The sequence below is a fragment of the Kogia breviceps genome, chromosome 5 (genome assembly GCF_026419965.1).
Source record: "Kogia breviceps isolate mKogBre1 chromosome 5, mKogBre1 haplotype 1, whole genome shotgun sequence".
NCBI classification, from domain to species: Eukaryota; Metazoa; Chordata; class Mammalia; order Artiodactyla; family Physeteridae; genus Kogia; species Kogia breviceps.
Genome location: NC_081314.1, coordinates 146,889,740 through 146,903,191, shown reverse-complemented (window position 1 = coordinate 146,903,191; position 13,452 = coordinate 146,889,740). Strand labels below are relative to the sequence as shown.

Genomic DNA, 13,452 nt, shown 5'->3' with positions numbered 1-13,452 from the left:
AAGACGGAGGAGATACGGGGGGACATGTGTGCATATGGCTGATTCGCTCTGTTGTACAACAGAAACTAACATATAGCATTGTGAAGCAACTGCATTCCAATAGAGATGTACTAAAAACAAGTAAAAATCAACAAATAAGCATCAACTTCTGTAGGTCCGTCTCAGTATAAGATAGTTGTAAACATAATTTACAGCATTTGGGAGTTGATTTTGGAGAGGTTTCTATTATTTGTACTTCCTCTGGATTTACATCATTTTGGATAATTCTTTAAAAGACTGAACACCAACATGTAAACAGACAGCATTTATGACTTAAAGGAGACATTACAACCACTAACTATACCTAAAATTTCTTAAAACCTAAGATTATTACTAAGGGCATAACTGTTTTCTGGGATGCATGTGTTTGTTCATTAAAGGACTGAACAGTATTTTTTTTTTTTAAAGATTAATTTTTGGCTGCGTCGGGTCTTAGTTGAGGCACGAGAGATCTTTCGTTTCAGCGCTCGGGCTTCTCTCTAGCGGTGGCGTGTGGGTTTTCTCTCCCTAGTTGTGGCGCGCAGGCTCCAGGGCGCGTGGGCTCTCTAGTTTGCGGCACACAGCCTCTCTCACTGAAGCACGCGAGCTCAGTAATTGTGGCGCGCGGGCTTAGTTGCCCCATGGCATGTGGGATCTTAGTTCCCTGACCAGGGATCAAACCCGCGTCCCCTGCACTGGAAGGCAGATCCTCTACCACTGGACCATCAGGGAAGTCCCAAGGACTGAACAGTATTAAGCACTGCGTGTATGCTCACGCTTGTGTGCACAGGAAAAAGAAGGAAAAATGGGCTCTTAAAACTGGTCCCACTGGGGCCAAAATGAGACCGTCTGCTGTGTTTGCGTCAATTTAACACATGGCCTTCTTCATGCAATGTGACATGTATTTCAGCTTCAGTGCTGCTTTTTTTGTGCAGGGTTAAAACACATGTGGACTCATGAACAGGGAAAGTGACAGCTGGCCACATGACTCGACCTCACAGATGCCACCAGGGGGGCTTGGGGAGGCCAACGAAGCCGAGGGCCTGCGGGGGGACCGGCCAACCGGCCCACCGCCCCCCAGCAAAGCCGGAGCCCGCGCATGGCAGGGGGATTTAAAAGCCTAGGGAACTGCGGGAAAACCCACTTAAGAAGCAGTGGGGCCCCCATACCACTCCCCATCGTTCTCTGCAGGTGACTGATCTGCCCCCAGCGCTGCAGAGACTTGGGGTCTCTTTCCCAGAGAAACAGACCAGAGGCTGAAGACGGAGCACAGCTGGAGGGTGGGAGGAGGGGCAAGGCTAGAACAGGGTGAGGAGATCTGCACACAAGGTGGGAGACCCCGCCCACCCCTGCCCCTGCAACTATGCTTCCGCCACAAGCAAGAGATGAGAGTCCTGCTCCGGGGAAACGGAAGGAAGAAAAGGCTGAGGGGGGTGCAGAATTTGGAGGCCAGGCCACAGGCGAGCCGGCCTGCCAAAGCCTAGCACCTGACAAGCACCAAAGAGCATTCTAGTGCCTCATGTTTACATTAGAAGGACAGCCAACTGCCCCCAAACACCTGAACGCCTCCATCACAAAAAGCCAACAGCAAAGCAGATGAACGGTACGACGTGGGGAAAAGAGGGAAAGCGCAGAAGGCAAAGCACGTGTCAACCACCCACGAAGCAAGAGTAGGAGAGCGCACTGGGTAAAGAAGAGTCTCAGAAACTACAGCTACACTTGAGATGCAAAACTTAACAGATGGGGTGGAAGATAAAAGGCAAGTTCTCGGGAAGCAGACAGAAAGTAGACAATGGGAATACAAATATAAAAATACAGAAAAATCAAGGGGCTCGGTTCAGGAGGTGTAGCGTCCAGTCAGTGAGGGCTCTGGAAGGAGAGAATGCGCAGGCTGGGGGCGGGGGCGGGGCTGTCACAGAGAGTTCAGGAAAATGTCCCAGCCTCGAGGACACGAGGTCCCTGGCAGTGCCCAGCTCAGCTGACAAATAAGACCCGCGCCAAAGCCTCAGGGAAAAGAGACGTGTCTGACAGAGGAGAAAACACAGAAGGCAGGAAAGCGGAGCTCACACTGACCTTCTCGAAGGCAGCGCGGCTGCTAGAACACACTGACGGCGCCCGGGGAGCCCCTTCCTGACCTGGGATTGTACATGCAAACCAACTGCGTGTCAAGGATGAGACCAAGACTAAGTCACTTCTAGGTTTGCTAAGTCCCAACACGAGGCACCTCCCACACACGTTTTCTTCGCAAGTTCTCAAGGGGAGAGCAAAGCCTAGAAAGTAGAAGACGCGGGCTCGCGGAGACGTGCCGGATGCCCGACGCGCGCCGCCCGGCCGAGGTGGAGACCAGGAGGCCGATAGCCCCGCGGCCCCGCGGCCCCGCCCAGCTACCTGACAGGGACACCGAAAGCACGCCGGGGGATCCGTGAGGATTCAGCCCCCGACGCCGTGGAAACTCTGCAGAGGGGAGAGAACCCAGCTGCTGACTCGGGCGGCGTGATCACGGTTACACACGCAGCTCAGCAGAAACCAGCGTTTACACGCCCGCGCGGATGTTCACATTGAAAACGCGTCAGCTGCACTGTGTCTACACAAGCGGCATCCCGGCCAGGGAGGGGACGGGAGAGCACAGCCCCCAGCGCGACAAAAAGCCCAAAGCTACAGGTTGTACGGGGGCCGGGGGGGGGTGAGGGGCGGGGGTTTTATTTCAAACACGGAGGGAACAGCAGAACGGCCAGGAGGCCTGGAAGCGGTCGCCCAAGGGGAGCAAAGGTGAGGGTGGGGGCTGCTGCGAGTCTGGTGCAGGCCTCTCGGCAACGTGGGCACACGGTGACCTGATACCAGAGACTCGAGCATCGCTGTGAATCGCGAAAAGGAGGCGACAACTTGTCACACGCCAGACGACGGCGCGACCCCGAACCACACGAGTAACGGTTTTGCACAAATAAGACTACATCCCGGGGCAGGGGAGCGGGGTGGAGCGAGGAGAAATCGGTGGGACCTCACCCCCCTGGCTGCTTCTTATTTTCTCCGAAAAAAATGCTTTTAAATGAGTACATACCACGAGCACAACGGAGGACTCCTCCATAGAGCCGGCCCAGCCCGGGAAGAGCGTCCAGCTCCTCCGTGTGACCGGCGCCAGGGCAGAAAATGACCCCGTGGCCAATGTGCCCGGTGCAGGGAGGGGCCGGCCACCGCTGTGCGCCGTCAGAGAAAACCACGCGCTTCCTTGACCTCCAGTTTCTAGAACACAGAAGCTGTGACTGCTGAGGGACTCACCCCAACTACCTGCGGCCCGGCAAGAACCCGGACGTCGGCCAAATGAGAAGGAAAAATGCCCAGAGCGGCCACAACTGCTCTGCAGGATCACGTACCTACACGCGTGGGCTCCCTGGTCACAGAACGCCCCAGCCGGGCCCCAGCCAGTCTATTTACTCTTCCGTGAACCCCCCCGCCCGCCCTGCACCGGGCTTGTCCCTCCAGCTCCCCAGCCCTGCCGCCCTGCAAGGGACAGACGCCAGGGCTGTGATGGGGAGGGGACAAGTGCAGGGTGGGCTGCGGGGTCAGAGGACCAGAGCGGAGGCGGCTCCTGGCCAGCCAGCCTCAGGGAGCAGGGGCTCCGCGGACGTGACCCAAACTCTGCACGTCTGCTATGTAAACTCAGTCAAATTCCTCCTTAAACAGCAGAACGAATGAGCCTCCACTGTACAAGCAAGCACTGGACTCCACAGTGTTTCCTTCCTCTAAAAACAGTTCACTGTGAGGCCAGGAAACGCTCTGAAAGCCAGCTTGCTGTTCCCAGCCACTGTAAATGGAAAACTTCAGGGACGGCGGGCTGGCCGGGGATGGCGGGCCGGCGCTGGGGGCGCCTACCCTCACTCCCCATGGCTGGGCCTGGGGGCCACCCCGTGTCCTGGCCCCGGGTGTGCCCAGGCGGCCCCTGCCCCAGGCCCTCTCACACCTGCTTCTGATTTAAGAAAACACCGGCATCCCCAAAGCCGGGCCTCCACGTGGTTAACGAGGATGTAGAAAGCATCTGGGCCCAACACAAGGAACCAACGTAAAGAATGAATCAAAGGTCTTAAACAAGAACTGACGGCGAAAACACTGCTTCCGATGTAAACCCAGCTACGTTCAAAAAACTAAAAAATACGGGTATCTCCCTAGAACACAGAGGGGACTGGTCTCACGTCACCACAAAGGCACAGAGAGGATGAGACGGACGACCCCGGGTTGGGGCGCATGACAGCACTGCCAGCGCTGGCACTCGTGCCGGCCCGAGCCCCCCCCCTCAGCTGGAGGCCTGGGTCGGGGTGAACTTCCGGGGGTCCGGGCAGGGTGCGTCTACACAGCCTCCGCCCTCCTGAAGTGTAAACAAGCACACAGCCCCACGTGAGACGGGGCAGCAGGGGCCCCTCGCGGGGAGGGATCCTGGGGGACCTTCTCCTCCTTCCTTAGGCTTCTCTGAACTCTGCAACAATGCAGAAGATGAACCGTGCAGAAGACGCACGACACCGACGTTCAGGTTCACTGGAGAGCGCCCGAATGGCCTTCACGCCGAGGGGACGGCCGGGGACCTGTGCCGACGCGCCCCCAGGCAGCCCGCGGGCCCGCTCACGCACCTGGGAGTTCTGGATCCGGATCGTTCCGGGCGACAGCGCCTGTGTCACGACCTGGCCTTGGGGGGTGACGACTGTGACCGGCTGGTAGACCGCGCCCCCTACAAGGGACATGAGAGGCTGAATCACTCCCCGGTCCCACGATCATACCCGCTCTTCTCGGCGCGCTCACCGAGAGAACAAAGTCTGTGGCTGATGAGCTCTGAAAATCACTTCCAACGGTCAACAGCACTTTGCCAGTTGACTTTTAACTTCGGTGGAGGCGGGGCGGGCGGGGCAGCCTGTGAGTCCCCTCCTTTGTTCGCCTCCATTTCCTGGCACGTATTAAAGGACTTGGCCAAAGGTGTTAGATAACAAATATTTTTATTCTAGTTATTTTTTTCATCCAACATGCTTTCATCTTCCTGCGGAGGTTTCCCTCTGTGTGATTATGTGGAGGGTTTTAGTTCAATTTCTCCCCCTCCTTCTGTGCCCATTCCATTTTCACGATGGTTCTGTATGTGCAACGTATAAGAAAAACCATCACAGGAAGAGGACAGATTCCAGAGTTCCCTGGTGCATCCAAAACAAGTAATACTGACACTAAGGCTGCATTTTCATTTGCTTTTTATCATCAATTAATGACGCCACTTAAGATTTTCCTTCCAGGTGCTGCTAAGAGCACCATTAAAAACTAATGTTATTTGAAAATTTCTCTTGGTTTTTGCTATACATTTTCAACTCCCATATAAAACCTTTCCTGCCAATATTTTTTGAGAGGGAAACACAATTTGTATAAAATATTTGTTACTGAGAATGAACAAGAACCAGGCATTCAAAGAGCTCTAGACATTGACACTCCTGTATCGGGAACCGGAATTAATTAGAAACCATGTTTATGCACTTCTCCATTCTAATATAAAGGACTTCTTTCCGCAAAAGCTCAAGGAAAGTGTCCCTTCTCCTGCCGTCATACCTGCCACTGTTGCCATGGTGACGTTCCCCTGCTGCAGAGCGGACGCTGGCACCACGATTCCTTGGGGGCTGAGAGCGCCTGTGATGGCGCTTTGAATCGGCTGTAAGTCATAAACACACAGCAAACGCGTTATGTGATCAGAAAACAGAAAACCCACGTTGAAAACTCCAGAACACGTGGCATAATGGCATCATCAGTAAAGGGAAGATGCTTGAGGCAAAGAGCATCATCAGAGGACAAGCCTTCGTAAGGCTCACGTTACAGACATATCTGGAAGCAAGAGATGCCAAACTGACTAAATGTTAAATATGATATGATCAATACTGAGATATCAGTTTCAATTTAGCTTCCAAAAGATTATCTTTCACCTCATCAGCACACTAAACACACCCTACAGCCCTGGAGGTATAACTAGGAAGACTAAAATTACCTGATCGAGTCACACACCTTCTCCATTCAACTTGGCCCAGAGTTTTCCAAGAACCAAAGCCTCCTGGACAGGGTGAGCTATTCAAAAGATGATGCCACAGGCTGGGGAGTCACCCCCAGGGGCACAGCCTGTACCTGCCCTTCCCACAGCACAGAGCACACCGGAGCCCCCAGCGTCCACATCTGTGGGGTGCTGGGTCTGGGCCTGGCCTACTGCAGGCTCCACGCAAATGTCCCTAAACACCGTGTCGGAGAATCTACCCATCTGAAGTCAGATCCAACTGGGCCAATTTATGCATTTCCTGTGATGGCTGGACTGGGAGTTGGCGAGGGGCACGGATCTCTGCACCTGGCACCCAGCACAGGGTCTGGCACGCAGCAGGCACCCAGATATCTGAGCAGTTAAACAGCCTAAGTAGATATCCGTCAAAGACAATTATTCTGTGGGCTATCACATCCATTTGAACGTATAAGCTTCGGTAGGTCTATATAAAGTTTGCTATATAAACTTGGTCAGAATAAAAATTAAGCGATCCAAATCAGTATTCTAAGCTCCCACATCAAGAACCTAGAAAAAGAGGAGCAAAATGAAACCAGAGCAAGCAGAAGGAAGGAAATAATAAAGATTAAAGCAGAAATCAATGAAATAGAAAAACAGAAAAATCAATGAAATAAGAGCTGGTTCTTTGCAAAGATCAATACAGTGACAAACATCTAGAAAGACGGACAGAAAAAAAAAAAAGAGAGAAAAAAAACAAATTATCAATATCAGGAATGAAACAGGGGAGATCACTACAGACCCTGAAGATATCAAAAGATGAAAAAGGAATACTACTGTAAACAACTCAACACACATAAATTTGACATCTTAGACAAAATCCAACATGAAACAGATAATCTGAATAGCCCTATAACTAATAAAGAAACTGAATTAGTAATTTTAAAACTTCCAAAAAAGAAATCTCCAGGTCTAGGTAGTGTCACTGGAGAATTCTATCAAGCATTTAAAGAAGAATTAGGGCTTCCCTGGTGGCGCAGTGGTTGAGAGTCCGCCTGCCGATGCAGGGGACGTGGGTTCGTGCCCCAGTCCGGGAGGATGCCACATGCCGCGGAGTGGCTGGGCCCGTGAGCCATGGCCGCTGAGCCTGCGCGTCCGGAGCCTGTTGCTCCGCAGAGGGAGAGGCCACAACAGTGAGAGGCCCGCGTAACGCAAAAAAAAAAATAAAAATAAAGAAGAATTAACACAACCAATTCTACATATTTCTTCCAGAAAACAGAAGAGGAGGGAACATTCTCCAATTAATTTTATGAAGCTTATACTATCCTGATACCAAACCTAGCCAAAGACTGTACCAAAAAAGATAACTACAGACGAAGATCCCTCAATATAGACACAAAAATGCTTAACAAAATATTAGTAAACAGAATTCAGGAATCTATACAGAAAGAATTATGTGCCAGGGCCAAGTGGAGTTTATTTCAGGAATGCAAAGCTTGCTCAATATTCAAAAAAAATCAAGTAATGTAAACCTACCATATTAACAGATGAAAAAAGAAAAATCACATATCAATCTATACAAGAAAACATTTGTCAAAATTCAGAATAAAAATTCTCAGCAAAATAGGAATAGAAGGGAACTTCCTCAACCTGATAAAGAGCATCTAGAAAAAAAAAAAAACCTACCACTATTGCCCCTGAGACTGGGAAGAAGGCAAGATGTCCCCTCAATCCCATTCAAGATAGTACTGGATGTTCTAGCCAGAGCAACAAGGCAAGAAAAGGAAACAGAAAGTATACAGATCAGAAGGGGAAAAAATAGAACTGTCCCTATTTGCAGATGACAAGACTAAACAGGTAGAAAATCCTGAAGAAGCTACAAAAAGGATCTCCTAGGATGAATAAGGAAGTTCAGCCAGGTCTCAGGATACAAGATAAAGATACAAAAATCAACTGGATTTCTACATATTGGCATGGACTCTGAAGTTAAAAATATAATACAATTTACGATTGTGCAAAAGAGTGAAATACTTAGGTATAATTCTAAAACGACGTGCGCAGGAATTTTATGTCAAAAGTGAGAAAACGCTGATGAAAGAACTCACAGAAGAGTAAATTAGTGGAGAGAGCGCCGCGACTGTGGGCTGGGAGAGTCAACACGGGAAAGGTGTCAGCTCCGCCCAAGATGACACACAGGTTTAACGCAACTCCTGTCAAAACCTCAGTAACATGTTTTGCAGATATAGACAAGATTATTCTAAAATTCATGTGGAAAGACTGAGGAACCAGAATAACTAAAATAATCTTGAAAAGTAATAAAGTAGGAGGAATCAGCCCACCCAATTTTGAGACCTATATAGCCACAGCAATCAAGACTATACGGTCTAGATACACAGATCAATGGGACAGATCAGAGAACATAGCAACAGGGCCTACAAATATGCCCAACTAGTTTTTGACAACAGTGCAAAGGCAGCTCCACGGAGGAAGGACAGCCCTTTCAACAAATGGTGCTGGAGCAAATGGACGAACATACACACACAAAACAACTAACCTGGAAATGGGCCATGGATTTAAATGTAAAATATAAAATTGTTAGGAAAAAAATAAGAGAAAAATCTTTGGGACCTAGGGCTAGGCAAAGAGGTCTTAGACTTGACACTGAAAGTATGACTCAGAAAAGAAATTTGATAAATGGGATTTTATCAAAATGAAAAAGGTTTGCTCTGCAAAAGACCCTGTTAAGAGGATGGAAAGATATGCTAGAGACTTGGAGAAAATACTGGCAGACCATATATCCAATGGAGGACTTGCATCTAGAATACTCTCAAAGGTCAACAATTTTTTAAAAATCCAATTAGAAAGTGGACAAAAGACACGAGCAGACATTCTACCAAAGAGGATATACGGATGGGAAGTAAGCACACGAAAAGATGGTCAACATCACTGGCCATCAGGGAAATGCGAATTACAGCCACAATGAAATGTCACTACACACCTTCAGAATGGCTAAATATTACAGTGCTTCAACATGGATGAACTTGAGGACATTTTGCTAAGTAAGATGAGCCAAACACAAAAGGACAAATGTGGTATGACTGCCCTTACGTAAGGTACATAGATTAGTCAAGGTCACAGAGACAGAAAGCAGGAGAGTGGAGGCCACGGGCTGGGGAGGGGGGAGGGAGAATGAAGAGTCAGTGTTTCATGGGGACAGGGTCTCGGTTTGGGAAGGTGAGAAAGTTCTGGAAAGGATGGTGGTGATGGTTGCACAACAATGTCAAGGTGCTTAATGCCACTGAGCTGTGCACTTTAAAATGGTCAAAATGGTAAGTTTTGCGTTCTGTGTATTTTACCACACGCTTAAAAGTTCATTAAAAAGAATTGGAAAGAAATGACTGGTAGCCTGGTCTCCGGAAAGATCGGCTCCAGGGTCCAGGACACAGAGGGAACCTCCCTTTCTCACGGCACGAAGCCCAGGTGGGCTCTCTCTCCGGCCCGAGGGAACACGTTCCCGGCACAGGCCGCGTTCAGAGACCCAGAGGATCCTCAGAGCAGAACCGCCGAGGGCAGCCCCACAATCCTGAGAGGGCCGGTGGCCTCAGGCATGAGCACGTTTCACCCTTGCCGACGCTGCAGTGACCAAGCAGGCGCCCGGGGCCCGCCGTAAATACCTGGGACGGGACGGGGGAGTACGGGCTGCCGGGTTCCCCGCTCAGGAGAGTTTCACTGTTCATTTTCGTTTTCAGACAAGCAATATAGCGACTGCAGAAATCTTTGCAGAGTTCATTAACCTTTTCCAGCTCAAGAAGGTGAATACGCAGAACCTGGATTGCTTTTACCATCTAGAAGCAAGAAAATGAAGACTTTCAGACCAGAAGAAGGGAGCATGACAGTGAGTCATCACCACACGACTCGCCTTGGTTCTGAGCTTGGTCACGGCTCAGCTTGGTTATGAGCCAGCCAAGGCCACCTGTACCGCCAGTAACAGGAGGAGAAAGACGCCAGATATCATGCAGAACCACCAAGCACTCCAGCCCCGCTGGCCTGTGGCTTGTTGTTTCGGCTCCGTCTGCGTGCAGGGACAGAGGCGGTCACGGCTCCGGGAGCCAGCCGGGCCTCGACCCCGGCCTCGCCTAGCAGCTCGCCCTCGCCCCACTCCTGCTCCTTCATCTGCAACTGGGGCTGGATCCGTATGCACCTCCCGGGTGGCTCTTAATGTTGAAGAAGTTCGACTTACCAACTCTGCCTTTAATGGATTCTGCTTTGGGCATCAAGTCTAAGAACTCTGCCTACCCCTAGATTAGCCCCAGATACTAAAGATTTTCTCTTACAATTTTTCTAAAAGTTCTTCAGTTTTATACAGAGTCACTAAATTTGGGGGTAATTCACCTCCCAGCAGGTAGGTAACTGACACTAGTGACGACCCATTACCATAAACACCACTTCCTGGGAACGAACAACCTAAAACTCAGCTCCTTCCCCATGACCTTGCTGGTGGCAGTTCACACGTCTCTGTGGAAAGAACCAGTCAGCCGGTCAGTAGTGAGAATGACCAAGTATCAAGCTCTGCTAGGCCCTGTGCTAGGGCACCAGGCAGGAGAGCCCCGGCCCCTGGCGGCCTGGCCCACGCTGGCTGCCCCCATTCCCCCCTCGCTGACGGCCGCGTAACAGAGATTCAGAGGCAGAGAGAGCATGTGGTCCTCACCCCCCAAAGGCAGGCACTGTTGGTCCCAGTTCGAAGATGAGGAGACAGACTCAGAGTCAGACAACTCACCTATAAAATCTATTTGGCCGTAAGGTTGAATATTAATGAAAAATTAAAAACAATAACACCTAAGACCAAGGCAATTGATTCAGGGAAAAGTTTTCCAAAGACGCCTTCCTGCTGATGAGGGGCCCGAGGTTCTGGTCTGAGAGCTGTGGCCAAGTCCAGTGGGAATCCAGCCCCAGACCCAGGCCGCCCGGGCTGCCGGTGCTGAAGGGTTCCGCCCCCCTTGGGCACAGCAGTGACGCGAGCCCAAGGAACTCTCCACTGCTTTCGGGAAGCATAGAGAACCCAGGGTTTTGGAGCACTGGCCCTGGGAGGGGGGCACCTGCGTGAGCAAGGCTGGCTTCAGACAGAAAGCCTAAGGGAGGCCGTGAGGGGTGTCGGATCCTTGATAGGCCCGTCCCTGCTCCACACTCACGTCCCTGCTCTGTGCTCACAGGCCACTCCGAGTCGTCCCACAGTCTGTCACCCACCACCAGTGCCAGCCTCCAGACAGAGCTGTCCTGGAGAACAAAGTTGTGGTCCACGATCAGGCAAGAGCCAACACCTGAAGCTGGGCCCAGACACGTTCCCAGGAAGCAAGACACAGGGCACGCCGACCCCGGTGGACCTTCCTGAACATACGGGAGGGACTGAACCCCCAGCCCACGCAGGATGCAGGCTCAAGCCATCCTGTTGGATTATCACAGGAAGGGGGCAACAGAGAAGGCTGGAGACCTGGCGACATTCAAGTCACGCACGGAACATTATCTCATGAATTGTACAGTCAGTCCTCCCCTTTGGCAGAGCCACAGACAATCTGAAGTTCTAATTAGAAATTTAAAATTTATCGAACAGATTAAATTTAGAAGAAATAAAAATTAAAGACATGTATTTTACTTACTAAATTGTCAGTTTCTGGATCTTCACAAAAGAAGGGCTTTCCTTCCTTCTCTTGCTTCCTTACAAAGTTCTCAATGTCCACATCAAAACTGGCAGAAGTTGTGCCTTCCGAGCCCTGTGTAGATTGTTCACATTTTTCAAACAACAAAGCTAATAATGGAAACAGTGGATGCCTGGGGGGAAAAATTTTAAAATATGTGTTCTACACTTTCATGAAAATGTTTTAGTATGTACATATGCAATGCTTTATATAACAGCTTTGCTGAGATATAATTCACACGCCACACAATTCATCTATTTACAGTTTATAATGCAACGGATTTTAGTATAGTCGCAGAGTTGTGCAACCGTCACCAGAGTTGATTTTATAATGTTTTCATCCCCCAAAGAAACCCTGTAACTACTAGCCGTCACTCTCCATTTTCCACCAAACCCCAGCCCCAGGCCACCACTAATCTACTTTCTGTCTCTACAGATTCGCCAGTTCTAGACATTTCATATAAATGGAGTCGTACACTGCGTGACCTTTGGTGTCTGGCTTCTTTCACGTAGCGTGACGTTTCCTAGGCTCATCAGTGTTGTAACATGTAACAGTACTTCATTCTTTTTTATGGCTGCATTAATATTTCACTGTATGGTTAACACCAGTTGGACAGTTTTAAATTTTACTTTTAGATCCATACTCCATTTTGAGTAGATTTTTGTAAAGGATGTGAGGTCAGGTCAAGGATCTTCTCTCTGCATGCTGATGTCCAACTGTTCCAACTTGGACAATTTGTTGGAAACTCCACCTTTTCTCCATTGAGAAAATCAGGTAGACTGATTCTTCCAACTTTATTCTTCTTTTCAAAATTGTTTTAGCTGGTCTAGTTCTTTTGACTTCCATATAAAATTTAGAAATAACTTGTCTATATATACAGAAATATCCTGCTACAACTTTAATTGTAATTGCTATAGAGCAATTTTAGGAGAAATGACATCTTCACTATGAGTCTTCCAATCCATGAACATCGTATGCCCTTTATTTACGTTTCCTTTGACTGCTTCCATTGGCATTTTACAGTTTTCAACATAAAGGTTTTGTATGTGCTTTATTAGAATTTATACCTACATTTTTTTGGAGCTCTCAAAAGTGGTATTTTCTTTTTAATTTCGGTTTATAATTGTACATTACTGGTAGAGAAATAGGATTGGTTTCTGTGTGTTGCCCTTGTAACCTGTGACCTAATTAAACTCACTTATTTAGTTCTGGAAGTTCTTTGGTACACTCTTTGGGATTTTCTATATGTGGACAATCATGTCAGTTGTGCATAAAGCCAGCTTTATTTCTTCCTTTCTAACCTGATATGCCTTTTTTTTCTCTGTCTTGCCTCAGTGAACTGGCTAGACGTCCATTACAGAGCTGAACAGGAGGGGTCAGGGTGGACACCTCTGCCTTATCCCCAAACTTGGGGGAAAACATTCTGTCTTCCGCCGTGAAGTATGATGCGAGCTGCAGGGTTCTTTTGTAGTTTCCCTACATCAGGCTAAGAAAGTTCCCCTCTATTACTGCTTCACTGACAGTTTTTAATCATAACTGGCTGTTGACTTCTGTCAAGTGCTTTTCTGCATCACTTGATATGATCACATTGTGGATCTCATTGGTTGGTCTCTGAATGGTGACCCAGTCTCATATTCCTGGGATAAGCTCCACTTGGTCACTAAATATTCTTCTCTCTACACATTACTGGATTTTATTTGTTAATATTTGATGAATGATTTTTATGCCAAAGTTCATGAGGCA

The 13,452-nt window shown here is 49.0% G+C and overlaps 1 protein-coding gene across 7 annotated transcripts in view; it reads right to left on the bottom strand.

Moving 5' to 3' along the window:
• PKNOX1 (PBX/knotted 1 homeobox 1) overlaps positions 1-13,452 on the bottom strand; it is a 49,149-nt gene that overhangs the window by 12,612 nt on the left and 23,085 nt on the right. For all 7 annotated transcript variants that reach the window (XM_059064790.2, XM_067035190.1, XM_059064788.2 and 4 more), the window contains 4 exons: positions 11,671-11,842; positions 9,691-9,861; positions 5,590-5,689; positions 4,638-4,735 (listed from right to left, as the gene is read on the bottom strand). In XM_059064790.2, coding sequence (XP_058920773.1) covers positions 4,638-4,735; positions 5,590-5,689; positions 9,691-9,861; positions 11,671-11,842 — 541 coding nt within the window. The remainder of the gene's footprint in view (positions 1-4,637; positions 4,736-5,589; positions 5,690-9,690; positions 9,862-11,670; positions 11,843-13,452) is intronic.